Consider the following 21362-nt stretch of genomic DNA (forward strand, 5'->3'; position numbering starts at 1 on the left):
TGCGGGCCGGGGTTTCTGGCATCGACAGGCGCATTATTTCATTATGGACACATGCATTGAGGCGTTCATGGAGACGATGAGTCGCGGCTTTGGAGCTGGTTTGGCTTCTTGCTTCTGGGTATTACTTGGTATTTTCTTCTCTTGAATTGCGTCTGGTCTTATACGCTCTTCTGAATAACTTACCGCTTTTTCTCTAATTTCGCTCGTCGGCGATGAATCTGATGGAAGCGACGTGTTCGCACAGAAAACGACGGAGGAGGAAGGAAGACTATGATGGATTCGTTGTTTCTCGAATGATTCAACGCTCACGCAAGGTCAGCATGATTAGTTGGCATTCTTGTGTGGTCATCTCTCTTCAAGGCTTCTCTGGACATTTTAGAGGTTTTATCTTATGGGGACAGGATATGGCGGATTGGAACCGGGGTCGATATTTATACCACCACCCATTTTGCCAGTCATATTGAGGGACTCATAGATGGGGATTGAGGAACATTTTGGTACCCTCTTGTCTTTTTGTTACTCCACAAACCTCTTGCTTTACAATTTCTCTTCGTTGTCCCCTTCCATGTTTGACTCATTCGCTCGCACGCGTGCTGCTCTCTCTATATTAGGCCTAATTACCACTACTTACTACCTTCTTTGGCGGATTTTGTTGTTCGTCAGCTTGTGTTCTTTTTCTTGTGTAACTTAAAACTTTTATTCACGCCATTGCGAATTTTCCTTTTACATTCAGTTTTCTCCGCACTGCAGCAAAACTTATCTTAGGTATCACCAGGTCGTCGTATGAGACGGGAGCATCATCAAATCGATTGGTTCTTACGCGCGCAAATGCAATGCAGATGGGCACCAATGTTTCTCCTTCCTTGAGGTTGAGCGAGGTATTTGGCTGGCTGGCTGGCTGGCATTCAAAGTTACTTTATGTCTTGTGCATCGATGTTTCCACTTGGTTTGGCTGGGCATTTGGTGGTGGTATGGTTGGGTGGTGGTGGTGGTGGTGGTGGTTATACTTGAGGAGTTCATATACACAACAGTTGATGGACGCCGCTTGTATTTTTGTTGGATGTCATTTCCTGGATGTCCCTTGGATGGTTGTACGATGAATACGCTCAGTACAGCCAAGTACACGCATTACAAAAAAAAATAACGAGGACAAGAAGATAGCTATCACGCATTAAACATGCTTTTCTGTCACGACTCTTTCTAAATTCCCCGTGCCCTTCCTGTATTTGATCTCGCTATTTGGGTCGATCGGTTTACCACAGCCAGTAGTCATGTCCGTACTCTCCTCCGTTCTCATGCTTACGCGACCTCGTGCAGTCCTTCCAGACGACAAAACGTGTGTGAGTTAAAGGCTGAATATCATAGTCTTCTCAAGTTGTTTCTCTGTGGAATTAGCAACAGGTGCCGAGGGTGTTGGGAGTAGGAGGTGTCATTGGTGCTTATTGAGGAGCATCGAGACATCTTTGGCGTTGGCGGTTGACTCTGTTCCCATTCCATACTTGATGGTGAATTGATGGACATTCTCAATTGGAGATCTGCGAAGCTGAATGACTACTTATTTTAGAGATATGATGACCCGGCCGGAGCCTGCCGGTGACCAGGCGTGTGACGCGTCTAACTGTGCCTTCCTCGTCTAGAAATGACTGAACCTCAAAGCTGGACAACGACAAAGGGACCGCAAATGTGGAAAGAGTGGCCGATCAATGTGAATTTACTCAAGATGCCAGTCCTGGATGCAACCGAGGAGGACTGAAGTTTTCTGCGCGCGGTTTTTGAATCCACAACTTCAAACCGGTCAACTTATACCAATTTGTTCGAGCACCGTCGAGCCGATGAAGCGAATACCATCCAAAAGTCGACGGCATTACATTCTGGAACTTGAGGCCATCTTCGATTCAATTTTCTTTGAAGAATGTCACAGGGAGTCGATCGTCACCAACTCGTCACCACCGATTCACGTTGACAGCATCGACCATTCATTTGATCTCCTCAGCGCCCCTGCTCGAGACGCAGTCCAACACGTGCAGTCATACAACTGTACCACTCGGCGGGTTCATTCCGCACATACTTTCCCCTCTTCATTATCATGCCGTGCTTCTGGGGCTCGATGTGGAGGATGGTCGGGTGTCTCAGAGTCGGTTGAACACTGCAGCGATGGAAGTCTAGACCCTACTACCACGACCCTTGATGTCTAAGGACCGACAATACCCCAGTCCGGTCTTTACTGTGTATGCCTTTACGCACCAACTGAACACACCATGTCCCAGGATAACCCAACCTCATTGCGGCCGTCGAGTTTCCCGGACACTCGGCAACCACCAAGCCCGACCCATAACTAGCAGTCGGGCACAGCAGAAGACAGACAACGAGCTCAATACGGCAGTGTTTGGGAATCGTCAATCCATTCCTTCACTTTTCCTCTCACAGACTTGCCACCGCTTGTACCAGCTTGAAGTCACTAGCCCTATCACCACTCCTTTCGTCTCGCCAAGACCCAACCTCGGACTATCATGTGTCATCTGGGGGTCTTGGTGTTATGTTTCTTCTCTGTGCATTGGTTTTCGATCGCGAATCCCCATGTCCTAAATGTCTCGCGATCGGACATGTTTTCTTCCTTTCTCCGCCCTTCTGCCACCCGGCTTGATCCTTGATCACTCCCGCGGGACGCTGGCTTGTTCCATTCTATCTAAAACCGCGAACAGTCCTTCGATTCACTTGTCTGGGCACACAACATATCGGATTACATTGGACCCTTCGTCCCTTGACCTTTCTTATCATCCCTTCTTCTCCCCTTTTGGCCGTTTACACAACTGATCTGTTCAGTCCAAAAGTTTCATGTCATGGACCCAATGTCACAGCCCATAGAACGAGTGTTTCCCATACGCCTATCCATTCTTGAAAATTCCCCCTTTCTTCGGAACGTATCCGGTACGTAAGGTCCATCACACCATGTGTTTTCATCTCTTTCCATACAAGCAAGTTGGATGCTAACATGCCCAAGCAGACGCAGATAGTATACTTTCCGTCGTTTCTGTTACTCAGCGGCTTTCCAATCAACATCTATCTCCGCCATCGCCCGATGAATCTCGTTGTGACACGGCACCTTCAACAACTGACCGACAAACCAATCATCAAAGCAGTTCAGCAGCTGCATCTTCTCATAATTCTACATGCCCATCGTCGTTCAACAAAGGCAATGGCGGAGATGACTCGCTACTCTCCGAAACCTTCGAGTATGCGATCTTGGCCGACGGATCTCATGGCGTCATCCAGAAAGCCCGCCGCGCATTTACTACTTGCGATGAGGAACCGATCCACATACCTGGCGCTATTCAGTCTTATGGTATGCTTGTTGCATTGAAGCTTGTCGATGAACGAGTTGCTGGACCTTCTAGATACCTACCCAGAATTTGCAGCGAAAACAGCGGTTTCGTCTGCCATTACCAGCCGTCCGAGCTTCTTTCTCTCGACAGCTTCTACCAGGTTATGCCCATCTTTCAGCGTTACTTGTTCGATGTCCATCTACGCCACATCCGTCAAGGATTTGACAGCACCAAGAAAGAACAAGAGCCTGTCGTCTTTGCTTTCTCGTTTTCCGATCCAGATGGCCGATTGATTCCGTGTTGGTGTGCCGCGCACTATCTAGGGGGAGACACTGATCTGTTCATATGCGAATTCGAGTTGCAAGGTGCGTAATAAGGGAGCAGGAAATCATCTCATAAGACAGACCCCTCTAATGAAAAGGCAGATTACTCGATGCATCCGTTGGCAACTCCAGCAATGTCTGATCCTGAGAACCCTATCGACACTCTCGGTAGCGACCACTTGGATTTCGCGACAGCCTGCAGTATACAATCCAAGGTCCAACCGGCATTCCCAAATCCAGAGCTCTTCTCCAAGGGCTTCGACCCAAGCACGTCCTCAGTTGAGGTTATTGGCATGGCCACAAAGATACAAACGCAATTCTCCGAGGCAGCAACCGTGCCTGATCTCCTTGAGACCATTGTCTCGATAGTCAAGGAGATCACCCGTTTCCACCGTGTGATGGTCTATCAGTTTGACCGGGATTATAACGGCACCGTCGTCGCTGAGCTCATGGATCCGAAAGCAAGCAATGATGTCTACAGGGGATTGCACTTTCCCGCAAGTGACATTCCGCCGCAAGCCCGGAAGCTTTACATGATCAACAAGGTTCGCGTGTTGTTCGATAGAAGCCAGAGGACCTCGAGGCTCATTGGCAGAGAAATCAGTGATATGGAGGTTCCACTTGATTTAACTCATGCTTACTTACGCGCAATGTCACCTGTGCATCTCAAGTATCTGTCCAATATGGGGGTACAATCGTCCATGTCCATGTCTCTCGAGTCCGACGGCAAGCTTTGGGGGCTCATCGTCTGCCACTCGTACGGACCGACTGCAACTCGAGTGCCTTTCTCGATCCGAGGGTTATCATTCTTTGTCGGATTGGCGGCATCTACGTGCCTCCAAAAGCTGCTCAACTCCGAAAGGCTGCAGGCGCATCGAATTATTGAAACACTAAGAGGGAGGGGCAGTCCTGACGAGTGTATCACTTCTTCGTCTCACGAGCTACTTAACCTCTTCGATTGCGACTGTGGCTTTTTGGTCATCGAGGGAGAGGCAAGGACTATTGGACGGCTATCTTCCTATATCGAAGCCATAACGCTTCTCAAATATCTTTTCTTCAGGGGATCGCGCACGATACTGTTTTCACACAACATTAAAGATGACTTTGAAGATCTCCATTTCCCCTCCGGGTTCAAGGCCATCGCAGGCGTCCTCTACATACCTTTGTCAAGCACTACAAATGACTGTGTGGTATTTTACCGCAAGAACCAGATCCGAGAAGTACATTGGGCAGGGAGGCCTTCGTTGGCGGGTAAGATAGGCAGATTGGAGCCTCGAAACAGCTTCAAGAAATGGACAGAGGTGGTGGACGGCACGAGCAAGGCCTGGTCAATAGAACATAGTACGATGTCACTTCTTCAACCGAGTCTCTACCAATACCGCTAACACCAGCTCCAGCCAATCTGGCAGCAATGGCTCAGCTGCTCTACGGCAGCTTCATACAGGTTTGGAGGGAGAAGGAGGCAGCCATCAACGATACCCGACTTAAGCGACTACTCTTGCACGATGCATCACATCAAGGTAGCAACAATGTATGCATATGTTCCAGGTCAACCAGCTGACGCGTTCCTTTTCCAGTACGAAATCCTTTGAATGCTGTCATAAACTGTCTTGAGATAGCCTTGGAAAAGCACCTGGACGATGGCACAAAGCAGGTTCTGACAACTTCATACACTGCCTCAAAATCTCTGATCTATGTCATTGATGATCTTCTGAGCCTGACCGGTAGCATAACAGGATCCATCTCATTGCTGGACGAACCATTCCATCTTGCGCATTGTTTGGAAGAGGCGCTGTGTCCCCTAAGGCGGCTTGGTCAAGAAAAGCGTACGGAACTTATCATGATCCCATCTAATGGGCCAACGAAGTATGTTCGTGGGGATCCAACAAGTCTACAACGCAGCTTATCCATTCTTGTCGCCAACGCGATCCAGCATACTACAAACGGCCAGGTCGTTGTAAAATGGCATGAGACGCTTATGAACCCGGAGAACACCGTGATACACATCTCCATCACGGACACGGGGCCCGGTTTCTCGGAGCGTGAGCTGGACGATATGTTTCAGGAGTTTGAGCAGGTTCCCGATGAAGATTTCGACGAGGCAACTTCCAAAACGCATGCTGCCAGGGATAACGTGCTTCGCGTTGGCGTCGGATTGGTCTTCATTGCTCGTTTTGTGAAGCAGCGGAATGGACAACTTAAAGTGAAGTCAACTAAGGGACGCGGATCGACCTTCACCCTCGAGATTCCATTTGTGGTATCATCTCACTGCTCATCGATAGCCTCACGTCGGGATGCCTTTCCGTTGCCGGTGCTGACAATGCCTGGACCTTTGACGTTCGGAGACGGCAGCAGCGTTCCATCCGACCGTACATTTGGGACCTCGAGGGACTCGAAACCGTCTCCCCCGATTATACGCCCGGGGTCGAGCACAGCTGATACATCGCCAAGGGACTTTCAGACGCCGAGCCCTCATCACTACACTGTCATTGTGGCCGACGACAATATCATAAATGTGCAGATTTTGGAAAGACGTCTTACCAAGCTGGGCCATCGTGTTTTGGTCAGCCGCGATGGTCAAGAATGCTTCAACCTGTTTGCCTCGAATCGCTCGACTGTGGACTTTGTCCTCATGGACATAAACGTAAGTCTCTTTTCTGCCCCCGTTTGGGACCAAGAACTCTGACTAACCCGCCATGTGCTCACAGATGCCAGTAGTAGACGGCTTCGCCTCTATTCGCATGATTCGAGATCACGAGTACAGCCACCCCACGCCGTCGCGCGTCGTCCAGTGTTGCGGGAGGACTCCCATCTTTGCAGTGTCGGGCATGCTCCGTCGCGGTCAAGAGCAGCAATGCAAAGAAGCTGGGTTCGACGGCTGGATGCCTAAACCGGTGGACATGAAGCGGTTGGTTCGGTGTCTAGCTGGATGGCTGAATCCAGATGCGAGGAGGACGTGTGTGTATGATGAGAAGAGGTTTGAGCTTGGTGGGTGGTTTGATGCTGATTGAAAGGCTCGCTTATGGGAGTAGTGTCTGATAAAAGATGACGGGCAACGGATGTTGTTTATGATTTTCGGAGTTGGCAATGGGCATCTTGAGGATGATGGACAACGGTCGTCTTAGCGGCATGAGTGCACAGGGTGCACGGGAGTTTCAATGACCCGATTCTGCATGTCAAATACTAGCTATACACAACTTTAGATAGAAGAAAAGACAAAAGCACTGGCTTTTCAAGTGTCGTTCGGCTTTAGATTCAGAGTATGGCGGTGCGATGCAAAAGCCAAGAGGTACCCACAAGCTAAAGATGCCCCCCTAATGAGTGCTGGAACTATGCTAGCTATCAATAACAATCACTCGGCGTGGTGGCAGAGTGGTCTAATGCGCAAGACTAGAAATCTTGTTCCTTCGGGAGCGTCTGTTCGAATCAGGCCCACGTCGCACGAATGACCATCTGATTATAATTTTCCTTTTTTCCAAGCTTTTTGTTCCTGTTCATTCATCTGCTGTTCTTTTTCCTTTTTTCCTTTTCCTCTAGCATTTCTGATTGGTATTTGGATATCATTTGTATTTCTTTTCTTTTTTACCATCTGTTCGCCTCCCTTGTACTCGTAGCAAATGCTGCCTGACGCTGCCCAACTCGTCGAAAAATAAATTGGACGCATTCACCTGCCTGGTTCCGGTCCTCCAGTCACCGCGATCCGTCGTATGTTGGAGAAATCAATCAATTCAATTCTCCAATCTCTACCTACTCATCATCATCATCTCACCGCCGGGATGGACGGATGTGGACGGTGGATGGCTACCTATTCATTCAATTCAATTCAATTGCCGATTGCTGCTTTTCATGTTCCATTAAAGTGCACTTACAAGTAAGTCTGCATGCAGCAGTGCATATCGCGCGCGACCACAAGACAATTGATATTGATTGTTACTACACAAGCTTTGCAACGTGCGTTGACGGCCTGACACTTGAACGTTTCCCTTTGCAATGGAAGTTTTTTTTTTGATATATTCGGATCTTATATATACCTACCTTGAGGGTTTGTTTGACATGTGTCTCCTCATCTGCAGACTGCAAAGATCAATCTCCATTTGGATGATATTTCCGTGTTTTTGAGTGAAGACGAAGGAAGAAAGGAAGAAAGGAAGGAAGGAAGGAAAGAAAAAAGGGATCATTCAATAATCACGTGGCAAGAGAGTAAGTCACCATCATACGCATTAGAAGCCTCGTGTGAGTAATGGAACACAACTGAAGTCGCGGTCGTCACGAAGTAAAGACTGGCATTCAATGCTTGGTTGGAATTTGAAAGTGAAGAAAAAAAGGCAAGTACGGCCGGTTACTTGAACAAACTCATGGCAACAAAGCGTTATCTTGACATTGCACGTGAATGTGAATATCCAAAAAGGTAGTGTTGATTGTGCGTGACAAGAGGTATCATGGCTAGGTAAGTACATGTGAGATATAATATATGTTGGGTGCAAAAACGCATCCAAACGAGCAGACTTCCACCCGTCATTTTTCTTCATCCATCCATCCATCCATCCATCCATCCATCCAATCTCTGCGTTTCTAGCAGTGAGGGGAAAAGAGTGTGTGATGTGAAACCCAAAAACTCCAAAGCGCCAGCGACCGATTTTCCCCTCCTTCCTCATTTCTTCTTCATGTTCTTCTTCTTCTTCTTCTTCTTCGATGCTGGGTGAACCTGGCCAACAACTCGCCAATCTCGTTGGTCGATGTCATCCGCACCAGCAGTCTGCTTTCCTACAGGAAGCAGTATGATTCCAGCTCCGCCCACCATTCCACGATGCCAAAGTCGAGTTCTGCGGTCCATTATGGTCCAATAAAGCCTTCTAAGCCTCCATAACAGCCACATACTCCACCTCCATCATATTCCCATAGCCATCCGCCGTGTTCGCATCCGGCTGGCCCGGCCAATCACCCCCAACCGCCAAGTTCAAAATGATAAACAGCGGACTCCGCGCCAGTGTCGCCCACACGCCCTCATCATTGATCTCCGCGCCCGTCAGGGTTCCAAACACCTGGCCGTCCAGCATCCAACTGATCTTCTCCGCCCGCCAATCGCCGCCGGGGTTGGTGCGATCAATCGACAAGCTCCACGTGTGCCATCCGTAATCCAGCAGCAGCGCGGTATGCGGGATGCCCACGGGCTCGTTGCATGGCCCACCCAGGGCTACGTCGCCGCCGCAGTGGACGGTGCCGTAGCCCGTCATCAGGCCGTTGACGGTCTCCATGATGTCGAGCTCGCCGCAGTGGGGCCACGGGGTGCCGTGGTGGATGGCGTCGCCGAGCATCCAGAAGGCGGGCCAAAGACCGCGCTTTTGGAAGATGGAGGCGTCGCCGAAGCGGATGGCGGCTTCGACGAGGGTGGTGCGGTTGGGCGACGGGGTGAAGGTGGCTTGGGATTCGAGACGGCCCGAGGTCCATTTGCCGGAGGCGTCCTTCCGGGGGACGAACTGGACGGTGTTGCCGCCGGAGAGTTGGACGTTTTGGTTGGAGGTGGTGTAGGCTTGGAGTTCGTTGTTGGTGTTGGTGCTGTGGGGGGTGTTTTGTTAGTTTTTGATGGACAAGAGTAAAGATGGGGAGGAAAGAGGCTTACTCAAGGGCGTAGTTCCACTTGGAGCGGCTTGGGGTAGCGCCGGCATCACCAGTGAACTCGTCGGACCAGATGACTTTGTAGCCTGGGTAGGCGGGAACGGCACCAGCCGAGGCAAGGGAGAAGAAGGCGAAGAGAGAGGCGGTGGCGGTAGCAGCGGAGAAGTACATTTTGAGTGATGTTATGTAGTTGTCGTTCTTCAAGATATGATTCGTTATGGTATTTGGAAAGTTGGTGATGACCAGAAGGTATAATGGAGTGGTTCGATGTCGTGAAGGAGTCGTAGTGGTTAAAAGTGAAAAAGATCCGATTCGATAGGCTTGCTATGAAGGAGTGTCGAAAGTATCGTGATGTTGTATTTATATGGCACAACAACGTCAAGCAGTGTAGAGAAGGTAATGGTTCACTAGGAACACTGTTGAAAGGAATGTATAATAGCAAGTTTGAAAAGGAAACAAATACCAGACCGGGCAGGTTAGAGAGAGTGGAAAAGTCCCAAAAGGGGATATGCGTAAGAAGAGAACGGCAACGAAATATCTTGAGGATGATGGAAAGGCACAGCCAGCGGTTGGGAAGGCATGAAGAGATATATAGATTCTGCAGACTGTATCGAGTTGGCCACCCCCTGGGATACTACATACCTACATACCCTGGCGATGCCTCTACATGGGGATGGACCAGAATAGGAATCCATTGGTGACTACAATAGGATATGGTTGGTACCTGATTTGGCCCGGGTGGGATGGCAGATAGCGGAGCATGAATGAATGGTGGCAGTGGGTGACAACAATAGGGTCGTCCTAAGCGAGGAGCGAGACTCAGCCATTGATTGGGGAGAGTAACAAGGATGAAACACCAAGCAACAAGGTAGCATTGGCGCAACAGGGCGCCCATGTCCAGTCGATGGCTTGGAAGTGGTGGTGGTGTTTGAGAAGTCTAGAATCTTTCCGGGGCTCGCGTGGATGTGCGATGTGCCGGGCAGTCAGGGGAGGGGGGATCACTGAGGGGTGCGGATCAAACCTGGTGTTGAGGTGGACTTCTTTTTTTTCTGGTGAGTGGAGAAGTATTGGAATCCGCTCTCGCGGCAAAAGCTGGTGGTGTGTAATGGTCTTCTCGGCAGTCACCGGTTTGCTGGTGTTTTGTAAAACAAGCGCGAGCCAAGGAGCACGTCGCCGGGGGGTTAGAATAGTGTTGCTACGCCATGTGTGGCGGCGGCGGCAACACAAGCGCCAGGTGTGTACTTGACCGATTCACCGTCACTAGGGAGGTGAGCTAACGCTAACCGCGGTGACTGAGGTGAGCGCTTCATGGTGTTTCTTTTGCGTGTTGACCTTTCTACACGTGTAGTTGCATGTGAAGAGGCAACCTACAAGTCAAGGAGGAGAAAAAGCCAGCGCTGGGCTGCGGATGGAGCGGTAGGCTCAAGGGGTCCCGTCACGCCCCACTCACCCACTAACACTAAGCAGCGCACGGACATCTGAAAATGCATCACTGAAGCTTCCTTTCCAACCAATGAAGCCCCGCCGGAGCTCCATTCCACAATCGCCCGGTACCTGCCAAGCCTCCCACCCACCACCTCACGCCATCTGAAACAGCCTAGAGCAACTCTAGCTTTCAATTTGGATTTATGCGTCCTTTTTCTTTCTTTGTTGATTGCTTCTTCCATCTTCTCAGTCGTTGATATGTCAAGGCACGAATGCATCATCATCACGACAGCAACCCAACGAAGCTCGGCAGTCATGGCAGTTGACAGCCTCTCTCTCGCCTTGCACAACACCGGCATTGCATCACAGCAGTCTCTTGAGCCCCGCCTCTTGGAACGACACACCTCACAGCCAGCCTAGCCACCCCAAACCATCGGTTCATCCATCCCCAACGATATCGCGGAAGTGATGGGTGGTGACAAACAAGGATGAACGCTGTTGCCATCACATCTTTTCAACGCTGCTGTCGAACCAATCCATAGCCCCGGATGTCTTCCGCGGTTGAGGAGCAATAACAAGCACAAGATGGTTTACTAATAGTCTAGTTTCATCAATACTCCTCCAGCATACAAGATACACGATCAATCTCAAATTACAACCTGTCCGTTTCCGATCAATATCCGATACAACCCCTCCATTTCACGAGCAGCGACTAGCAATGATCACTCTTCCCATTCCCACCATCCACACACCCATTACCACAAAAGGCCTGAAAGGTAATCTCGCCATTCGGTCCCCCGGTACAATAGAACAAGCCATTGTGAATGTGCGCATCGTTGGTCGACTGCCCACTGGCTTTCAGGGCCCCCTCGATTTGGTCGTAATAGTTGCCTGGTCCCAAGTGTCAGCTTATGTCCATTTGGTTGTGTTATCAAGTTAGGTTCCATGGATGAGAGGGCACGTATAGCAAAGCAGATTCTCTTGGCAGTTATTGAAAACATGTACGGTCGGGCAAACAGGACATACCTTTACGCAAAAGGGTTGTTCCGCAGTAAAACAGACGAGGCTTGCAGTTGTCTGCGCTCACGAGGGCACTGAAACTGGCGACCATGCCGAAGAGGACTGCGCGAAAGATGGCGACCATGGTGGCTGTTGTAGGTATATAAGAGACTTTGATGTGCGGTTTGCCAAGTAGTGAGTGATTGTGGAAGATGTACAAGATGTGAGGATGATGGTGTTCGTTGCAGTCAAGGTTGGAATTCGACGTCTATTATATACTCCTCAAGAAAGGGGGCATCGACAAACTCACAATTTCTTCGCGGCATCGAGACAAGAAGTATAGGATCTCGGTCAAGCATATTCGCAGTCATGTTCACGATCCTTCGGTCAATCGGATATTGAATGCTTCCATTTCCAATCATCTCACCGCCGGGATCTGGTTATGCTCGAGGTTGACTGTAAGCTTACATTGCAGGTATGTAACCTTCCATTTACAGTCTCTCATCGTAACACAAAGGGTTTCCCATCATGAAGATGCTGAATGGGGCAAAGTTCAATCTCATCTCACGTTCCACCTTCCAATCCTGCTGTACCACAGAACCAGCAATTGACATCCCCATTCTCTCCCATTCCGTCAATCTTCCAGGCTCAAGCCAGCACTCAGCCCAGTCTCGATACGTCCAGTCGCCACGCATTCACGACATGTTGTGTGACTTTTTGATCGAACCACACAAAATGCTTGAAATCATTGAGAAGAGCACCAAATCTATTCATTTGCAAGTACTTTGTAAAGAAACAATAGATACAAAGTGCCGTTGTGTCACGCAGATCGCGCAAAGTTGCCCGGCTGGGCTGCCAGAAAATCTTGAGCGTAGGCGTAGTCGCGGAGTTGCTTAGAGAATCTCGGAATCGCCCCCAATTCCACGCCTCGAGCCGGACCCAGTTTCGTCACGGAGGTTGGCAACATTCTGGCCGCCCTTGCCAATGATCACACCAGCTTCCTTGGAAGACACGATAGCTCTCAAAGTAAGGGTAGTCTGGGCGTATTCTTCGTCGGTTCTGGGGGCAGGCTCGCCATCGGGACCGAGGCGAGGCTCATTGTCATCGATCTTGAGGTGATCGAGGTTCTCCTCGATGCTGCCACCGTTGGCCGGGATGGAGTCTTGGCTGGCAGACATGATGTATGTCCGAGAAGGTAGGAACAGAAGATCTATGCTACCCCAACCCCAATTGCGTACGATGCTTTGCAAAAACCACCAACTCACGAGGTTGGGCAAGAACCCCACATTTTCGGCAGGCCATTAACTCGAGCTCTTCGAAGCTCTCGGGTCTGGGAATTCTAAAGATCCTGGTATCACGGTACGGCCTATGAAGGCATACCGAGATAAACCCCGTCTGCAATGGCGTCCGGCGGCTGGCTGCGGAACTCCCATAACTCCCGAGGGCGTACAGCGGAAGGCCGTGGGTGTTTGCGTTGTCCGACATCTTTAGGGGCAGATGATCGTCAGGTCGTCGAGGTTGACTCGATGATGACCGACAACAATACATCACAAAAAAGCATCGCTAGAATTGTTCTGTACCCAGAACACCACTCATCCCGTCGTCATCCCTCATAGACCTAGTCCCAACCATACCGATATCCCAGAAATATAATCCCTGGCAGAGGTACAGGACTTGATATACTCCACCCTCTTTGCATGGTCGAGAATCTGTCGGCTAGATGAACGACTGGGTGAAGTGGGTAGACCAGAGACGTTGGGGGAGAAGAAGTCCTGAGTCCAGCACCAAGTTAGATACCAAAAGCCTCTGCCGTCCCCCACCCTTGAATCCAAGGCAGAGACCAACGACAACTTCATCTCCTCCTCGTCCTCGTCCATCGGCACATCAAACCAATTTCCGTACCGAGACATGCACGCCGCGCACATTCCGCCTCCCCTGGGATGATGCGTCTCCATCGCTTCCCGAAAAAAGTGGCGTTTGGAATGCTGCTGCTGAACTTCCCAACAACCGTTATGGTGACACGATCCGAGAGACCGTGCTTGTCCATCTGCTGGGCAAGGCGCTTGACTTCATCCGTCTACTCGCTCTTGGTAGCGGGCTTATCCTGAACGACGGGCTTGCCGAAAGTATCAAGCTCGCGTCGTCGTTGATGGCGGGGAAGGCAGGGTCGGTCGGTTCTGTGCCTGGGCCTGGGTTGTCGATACCGACATCAACATCGCCATAAACACCAATAGGTCGATGGGATTGTTGTCAGGGACCACAGGGGCCACAGGGGCGGGCACAGAGGCCGGCTCGCGGGCAGAGAAAGCAGGAGGAGATGTTGGGGCAAGAGTTGGGGTACGAGCAAGGGGACCCGGAGTGTTGATGTGAGCCGGCACGGGAACAGGATCGATGGGCAGGAACAAACCCAAGGAGACGGGCCGGACTCGGATCAGGCGACGGAGTCGGGGACAGGTGGCGAGAGGAGACCTGAGCCGCGAGTGGGTAGTGGAGAACCTTTTTTGTTCCCATCTTTGTCGTCCTGGTCGGAGGATGAGTCGGGAGGCGGTGGGTGACGAGGGTCGCGAGTCGAGGATTTCGGGATCCTCTGCTGGAAAGACTTGACGGGTTCAGCAAGCAGCCTTGTAAGTCGATGTGCTACCTCTAGGCTTTGGCACCTCGACATGTTCTCGGAGCCTGAGGTTTTCGACCATGGCGTTCATCCTGCGCCTTCGCTCAGGTGATGGCATGTTTCCTTCTTTATTATGATGGTCAGCTCTGATCCAGCCACATTACACTCCATTGACCACACCAGCACACACAAAAAATATCGGCATGGACCGAAGGGGAGGACGACAGCAACAAAGATATTGGAGAGGATGACGGAAGACGATGGTCGGCCGTGTTAAGTGGGTGATGGACGATGATAATGGGCAATGATAGAAATGATGATGATGGATGATGACAAGCTGGATCATGACAAAATGGACAAATAGGGAGAACCACAACGAACAAGAAGACAACGAAGGAAACGAATGAGTTCTGTCGCCGATGCTGGCGCTGCCAAAGCGGCCGTCATGAAACTGGCAGTTGCGATAGACTCAAATAAACGGGACATACCTTCTCGAGATGGACCTGCAATTCCCGTCTCGACTTGGAGTTTGCTGAGTTCAGACTTTGGGATTGGGCCTGACTTTGACGCTTTGTGTTATATTTTGTTCGCCTTTTGGACGTGCTCGCTCTTGGTTGGAATTTCGACCTCGCTGACAGCAGGTTTGTTGCCAAAGCCCGAACTTCGTCTAATCGAAGGGATAAGGTCAGGGGCCGTGGCTTGGATTGATGTTGACGATGCAAAAGCGGCAGTCTTCAAAAGGGCAGTTGCAATAGAAATCAAATAGACGGAACATACCTTATCCAAAGAGCACCTCCTTGTCGTACTTCTTCCCCTGAGATCTCTCCAGTCTCCGAGACTTTCGGGGCCTAAGAGGAGCTTGCTCTCCTGCCATTCGCTTGTGATGATCTGAAGGTCTGAAATCATCTTTGTCCCGATGGACGACTCTCTTAGCCGGTGCCGACTGACCCTCGGGCTTGGGACGGGAATGAGCCATTTTGGATCATTCGGGTTTGAATGAGGCCGGGGACGTCCCAGTGTTGTTGGTGTTGGAAGATTGCTGACACATGGCTTGTGTAAAGATGGTGTGTAAGATAAAGGTAGGTAGCTTTGGATCTTGAAGAGATGGTAGTAAGTGCTGATTCAGGATAAGATGATGATGGTGATGATGATGGGAGGAAGAAGAAGAAAAGAGAGTCAGGATTAGGGGCAGAGAGATGGATTATATAGAAAATGGATTGTGTTTTGGCACAGGCTAGCTATGACTGATCGGAACATGCGAAGCTCACGAAATGACGAGCATATCTATTGCTCCTTACAGGATTCGAAATGTGCAGCAGTCGGTGCCTCCTGTTGCTGTGTTTTTCCATTATACTTTCCGTCTGCGGCACTCTAAGGAGATTACTCGTAACAGCACGCTGCTCTTCCCTGGTTTAGACCATGGCATGCCTTGCTAGATGCATGGAGGGGGATCGAACGTAAAGAACGACGGCATGAGGGAGACTGATGATCAAGCCCGCGGAGATAGTGGAGGCGCGACGGGCAGGATCATTGGCAATAACGCCCTTATCCAGGCCGACGGACGTATGATGGGCAGCAAGCACTGTTGTGACCACCGGAGAACAGGAGCGCGCAACTCGGCAACGAGCCATCGCCGGTCGGCGGCGTCATTGCTGCAAGACCTTTCCAATCTCAGCCACAAACACAATGTGCCAAAGTGGAAGCTTGAAAGGTCCTGCTACGACTACCACAGCCCCACTGACGAGCAGCTGGGGCAACTGCGAGCAGGTGTCCGACCGGCAGACTTAGCAAGCCCTTGGCAACCCGTGTGCTACTGCCTTTGGAGAGTATAGTCGCTCAGTTCTGCATCCGTGGCTAGGGTCCTCGTCATCGGTCGTCCGTTGTAGAAGCGAGCAGTGTCGGCTCTCAGCCCGGCGATCCGTCGAGCGTAACCCCCAGCCATACCTGGCGACCGACGAAAAGGCAGGAGGAGGCGGGGCCGCATCTCATGTCGGGCGGTAGGCGGCGGGCATACATGGCATGACGGTGTCTCCGAGAGTCGACTCATAAACGGGAAAGACCTCCTGGCCCTAAGAGCGTGGCCAAGGAAGCCAATGTTGCGCAGAGGAAGAGGGCGCGGGTGTCGAGATACGACACCGCAGGCAGGCACATTCCTGACAGCGTCCCGTGTTGCAGTCTTGCACTGGCAAAACAGAGAATTGGGAAGTCACAACCACACAAGGCCGCTCTTTCTTCATCAAAGATCACCAGAGGCGGCACGATGGAAGGTGGCAGACCGGAACGAGCACCTGAACAATGTAACTGAAGCCCAAATCAGCACAAAAACTTACACCAGCACCGCTGCAGCGTCAACACCACCTCTAACCGTGCGAAATGAAAGAAACGACTTCGGCCCCGCTGAGGCAACAATGACGACCACCAGCACCATCCCCCAAACCATGACGATCAGCAGTGTCGAGAATCCGGACTTGCTTGCTTCTGGACTGGTTTTGAGGCTGTTTCGATCAAGTATGGTAAGTCGATTGGTGTTACTAAGAATATCCATAGAATCCCGTAACAGACAAATAATTCGTCACTTTGGTAAATCTGCTTCAGAAAGCAATGGGTGGCTGGCCTTCAGTCACCAAATGCGGGGATATGACTGAAACCACACTCTCTTCTGAGGTGGCCCTTGAGGCCGAAGTGCCATGGCTCAATCTTGGAACTGTCTAAGGATCATCGTGGGATGAGAATTTTGAGCTCCCTTCTCCAAGACTGATGCGCAGATGTGGCCCATCCTGACATGGTTCGGGAACGTCCTTCGAGACTTGTCAGTCTGGCAGAAGATGTTGATTCAACTTCTTGTGATCCCACAAACAAATTCCCTTGGATCTCGGGGCGTGCTTTGTTGCATGGTCATGTCAGGAGGGGATATCGAAGACAGGGAGGACACTCTCATCTTTTGACCGGCCCGCATGCGCAGGTAGCAATCCGATTCGGTTGTGGTAAAGAACAGTACATCTCCGCCCTGATACCTCAAGACACGGAGGATTGTGTCACAAAGATTGGAAGCCCAGTGTTAATCTCTGAATCACAACCCCTCCGTCAATGACCAACACTTCTTCCGTCTCAAGAGATTCGTATGCAGAAGGACTACCCGATTGTGGAGGCTTCAACACACAAGAATGGCATCTGATCCTGCGTATAGGCATGTAATTAGCAGACATTGCTCATCAAACGGTATTTTTGTGGTCCATGACTCGGGAAAGCAACAAGTTGTGAACAGAGGACCAGTTGTCAGATCTCAGATCGAAGCTTCATTCGCGGATATTTGTTCCACGTATCAGGTAATAGAATAGGAAAACATTTGCACATCATTTCAGGTCTCTGTTTGCTGGGTCAAAAGAAGACGAGGAGGTATAGACAGTGTCGACGTACAACTTGAGCGAACAGCGCGCGATTTTGGCGTTGCCAGTCGCAGAACTTGTCCTCCCGCCAGCCTCGAGATGACCGACAAACTCGATCCATCTCTGGAAAAGATGTCCATTCCACATGGATCCATCTCTGTGTTTCTTCCAGTCGTCCAAACCCCTAACCGTTTGTGTTTTTTTTCTCTCCTTGTTGTCGGACCGTTGCATTATTTTTGCCGTTGCTCTTCCTGGTACCATCGCCAGCTAGCAGTTCCACGGTATCATCGTATCAGCCACTGTGTCGTTACCATGCTGTACTCTGAAGACGGATACTTGTGGGGATAGCACCAGGGTTGGCGGAGAAAAAAACAAAGAAAAGCAAAAAAAAAAAAAAAAAAAAAAAGAAAAAAGGGAGATGTTGAAATCGTCGCCAGGACGAAATGAATGTAAATGGTCTGCAGCAACGTGGCCGAGGAATATAACCCCAAGTTTTCGGTTCGGCGACGCGGTCGGTAGGCAGCTGGCTGGAAGTACAGAAGGAAACGATCATGGAGCATGGATAGTGTTTTCCATAACCAACGTCGTCGTCGTCATCGTAATTGTCTTTGTCCTCGTTCTCATCAACCCTTTCGACATTTTCCTCCTTCAAATTCGCTCGTTCGATACTTCATTCTTCGTGGTAGTTCTCGTAATGTGTCATCAGGATGTGAAAAATTATTGTAGGAGACGAAGTACCTACATCCCCATGGTCGATTTTCGTGCAGTGACGCAAATATTTGTTGGACTTTTTGGGGAAAATCGAGTGGAAGGGGACGGACCGTCATGCTGCGAGTGTGCCAGGACCTGTTTAGGTGCGGGGCTGCATCTTCTTTTCTTGCTGTGAGCAACTGTACAAGAACAAAAAGATCTAGGTTTTTACAATGACAGGATTCTTATAATAACTTCGGATTTTAATTGGGTTTTTTTTTTTTTTTTTTTTTTTCTTAAAGTGAAGTTGCTTTTCTCAGACCTGGAGCTTCATAGTACTGGTTCATTTACCAGCCCAGAACCCTGTATCGCACTGACAACTGTTGTAAGTCCAGCCGATGACCTCATCTTTGGGATTCCGCAGCTGTCATAAGCACATTCAACATCAAAGACTGCTTGAATCTCCTCACGAAAACAAGAAAACTTGAATGGAATCAAGCCTACAAATACCCAAAATGCATTTCGTAAACGCCGTTGGTTGCAGCCCACTTGTCTTAGTCACATATTGAAGACGAGTCGGCCGTACTCACCGGTAGACGTTCTCGAGACCACCATTTCCTCAACCAAACACAAATGTTTACAAATCTCAATACCTTTCAACCGCAGCTCAGTCTGGAGGCCTTACTTATCAAATATCAAGATCAAAACTGAGATCAAAACATTCTCCAATTCGTCATTCATCAAATTCCCAAGGTATATCAACTCCCGTCATCCTACCATCCAGAAAGCACCGCATAAAAGTTGGAAAAGACAGCCACCCATCGCGTAACAGCGCCACTAAGGAACGTATCCATCGTCATCATCAAAAGCCTTTCCTTCGTTGTCGCGATCCGGTCCTCCTGTTCATCGTCGCATTCGGTTTGTTCGTCCATGTCATGTCACTGCATAAAGCCCCAACGCGCGGCGCGGGCATGTGTTGTTCCGCTTCAGATCACCTTCACCCTTCCTTGTCCCTTCACCCTATTCCTTTTCCTTTTTTTCCCTTCTTGCAATTCCATCCCCACCCCATCCGGAATCTATCATCATAGCCCTCGATGATCGTACCGTTGTCGTCGTCGTCGGCTCAAATCAACCCACCCCCATCCCTACCCCCAGCAGTAGTAAACACCCCACCCGCCATCGGCATCGCACACATCCTCGCATCCCACTTCCACTCTCCCTTCCAATAATCCCCCCTTTCACACCCTTCGTCACAACAGCAGCAACAACAACAAGAGGAACAACGAAGGTCTCTCTAAAAAGTCTTGCTGAACCCGCAGTTGAGTCCACAGCAATTAAAGTGTTTACCGATGGTCATCCAGCCGCCTCTGAGTCCTACCGCAGCTTGTTCGTTGTCGTCGTAGTTTCCGTCCTGGACGTCGAGGGTGTTGCTGGGTGGTTGGGCGGTGTAGGTGTTTGTGGTAGGGAGGGGGAGCATGGTGTTTGGTTTCTAAGGAATGTACCCGTTAGCATGTATTCATGCATTCATGATTCAATTACGATTGCACAAGTGCGCTGTCTGCCTGTCTGTCTGTCCGCGACGATATTGCGCGCCGATGGGAGGGGTGTGGTGTGGTGTGGTGTGGTGAGGGGATGGCGATAGTAATACTGATGGTAATACTGATGATGATTTCTAAAAAGCAGTCGGAAGATGGGAGGGAGGGGATAAACTCACAGGTTGCTCAGAGATAACAGCGGCTGCGGGCGCTGTTGGGAGGTTCACCTGGGAGGCGGACTCCATTGACGAGCTGGTGGTAGCGACCATTTTGTTCTTTCTTTCTTTCTTCTTCCCTCTCTTCGTTTCTTTCTCTCTCTCGCGATGATATCAATTTGAATGTCGTTCGACGCGACGCAAGTTGATAGTGTACTAATGGCAGATCGCAGGTTGAGGTTTGTAGAAATCAATAAATTCGGTTCGATGAGAGAGCTTCCAGAGAAAGGTTTCGTAGGTGGTAGGTAGGTGGTGACGATTCAGCAATCTGGTAGTTTCGTCTCGTTTATCAAGGTGGCTGGTAAGAGGTTGGTTTGTTTGAGGTCGTAGGGAAGGTCGGGAAGTAGGTAGGTTGTAAGTAAGATCAAGGACAGCGAAAAAAGGTGACGACGGTATCGGCAGTTGAAATAAAGTTTAAGTGGAAGCCAGCAAGCTCGATGTCTGAGGACTCCCGTCCAGGGCAGCGACCAGTCCACTTCCCCGGGGAATACCTACGCTACTCCATTCAGTCACCTCAGTAAGGTATCCAAAACAGGTACCCGCGTGCTACACTACAATAAGAAGTGGCGTAGACGCGCGCTTTCGTCGTCGCAACACTTGCAAGACAACAGATGGCAAGGGCAAGGATAAGGGCAAACAGCAGCCCAGCAAGCGGAGCGGTCTGGACCTACCTACAGGTTTATCGTCATCAGTCCGGGGGATCGTCACATTCGTCACTTGCTGCTGCTGCCCTGCTGCCCTGGCCAAGGAACGAAATGGACCTCGTTGGACCCTTGGTTTCCATTCACGGATAACGAACCATTCACCAGTGGCCAGCAGAGAAGGAAGGGGACCTAGCACTGCCCCAATGCCCGCCCCTGTATAGTACCTGAAAGAAAGCTCCAGGTCCCGTCGGGTTTCTTGCGACAGCGCCAAAGTGGGGTATCTCGACCTTCTCTTCAGCTGATGTACACTAGGTCTTGGTTTTTGATCGTTTATAGGTAACCACAGCGAATCATATTCGATCTTGGAACATAGGTACCATAGGAACTGGAATCACACACCACACTCAGCAGGTGAGCGGGTTAATAAAGCAGTTCGATAAGAGAGTTTGCCCCTATATGTCTGCATAGAGGCATGTTTGCGAGTTCTTAGTGTACACCACGACCACATTTCACGAACCTCAACTTACAAACCTACTGGAGATATTGTGACGCTGTTCAATCCGTACCTCTGTCTATTCTCATATCTGTTCTGTAT

The 21362-nt window shown here is 50.1% G+C and overlaps 6 protein-coding genes and 1 non-coding gene across 7 annotated transcripts; 2 read left to right on the plus strand and 5 right to left on the minus strand.

Moving 5' to 3' along the window:
* Positions 1-2518: 2518 nt before the first annotated feature.
* Positions 2519-6894, plus strand: B0T23DRAFT_235441 (phytochrome-2). Its single transcript, XM_062833960.1, has 6 exons — positions 2519-2928; positions 3002-3688; positions 3749-4987; positions 5044-5166; positions 5224-6290; positions 6355-6894. Exons 1-6 carry the CDS (start codon positions 2841-2843, stop codon positions 6655-6657), a joined length of 3507 nt encoding a protein of 1168 aa, XP_062689421.1. The 5' UTR covers positions 2519-2840; the 3' UTR covers positions 6658-6894.
* A 110-nt stretch (positions 6895-7004) lies between these two features.
* Positions 7005-7086, plus strand: B0T23DRAFT_t337. Its single transcript has one exon. It is a non-coding gene; the product is annotated as a tRNA-Ser (tRNA).
* Positions 7087-8193: 1107 nt separating this feature from the next.
* On the minus strand, positions 8194-9801 carry B0T23DRAFT_388567 (concanavalin A-like lectin/glucanase domain-containing protein). The gene is made up of 2 exons (XM_062837762.1): positions 9267-9801; positions 8194-9202 (listed from the first exon to the last, which is right to left on the minus strand). Exons 1-2 carry the CDS (start codon positions 9431-9433, stop codon positions 8500-8502), a joined length of 870 nt encoding a protein of 289 aa, XP_062689422.1. The 5' UTR covers positions 9434-9801; the 3' UTR covers positions 8194-8499.
* A 1106-nt stretch (positions 9802-10907) lies between these two features.
* Positions 10908-12161, minus strand: B0T23DRAFT_388569 (uncharacterized protein). The gene is made up of 3 exons (XM_062837763.1): positions 11714-12161; positions 11447-11578; positions 10908-11280 (listed from the first exon to the last, which is right to left on the minus strand). The coding sequence occupies exons 1-3, from the start codon at positions 11829-11831 to the stop codon at positions 11192-11194; spliced, it is 339 nt and encodes a 112-aa protein (XP_062689423.1). The 5' UTR covers positions 11832-12161; the 3' UTR covers positions 10908-11191.
* A 220-nt stretch (positions 12162-12381) lies between these two features.
* On the minus strand, positions 12382-13171 carry B0T23DRAFT_407752 (uncharacterized protein; the record flags this gene model as incomplete). The annotated part of the gene is made up of 3 exons (XM_062839214.1): positions 12382-12452; positions 12493-12613; positions 12941-13171. The coding sequence occupies 3 exons, from the start codon at positions 13169-13171 to the stop codon at positions 12382-12384; spliced, it is 423 nt and encodes a 140-aa protein (XP_062689424.1).
* A 644-nt stretch (positions 13172-13815) lies between these two features.
* On the minus strand, positions 13816-15273 carry B0T23DRAFT_399249 (uncharacterized protein; the record flags this gene model as incomplete). Its single annotated transcript, XM_062838408.1, has 5 exons — positions 13816-14285; positions 14328-14423; positions 14786-14858; positions 15075-15193; positions 15246-15273. 5 exons carry the CDS (start codon positions 15271-15273, stop codon positions 13816-13818), a joined length of 786 nt encoding a protein of 261 aa, XP_062689425.1.
* Positions 15274-19569: 4296 nt separating this feature from the next.
* On the minus strand, positions 19570-20423 carry B0T23DRAFT_235739 (uncharacterized protein). Its single transcript, XM_062833961.1, has 2 exons — positions 20088-20423; positions 19570-19862 (listed from the first exon to the last, which is right to left on the minus strand). Exons 1-2 carry the CDS (start codon positions 20175-20177, stop codon positions 19668-19670), a joined length of 285 nt encoding a protein of 94 aa, XP_062689426.1. The 5' UTR covers positions 20178-20423; the 3' UTR covers positions 19570-19667.
* Between the last annotated feature and the right edge of the window lie 939 nt (positions 20424-21362).

The sequence above is a fragment of the Neurospora hispaniola genome (assembly GCF_033458365.1).
Source record: "Neurospora hispaniola strain FGSC 10403 chromosome Unknown B0T23scaffold_8, whole genome shotgun sequence".
Classification (NCBI taxonomy): domain Eukaryota; kingdom Fungi; phylum Ascomycota; class Sordariomycetes; order Sordariales; family Sordariaceae; genus Neurospora; species Neurospora hispaniola.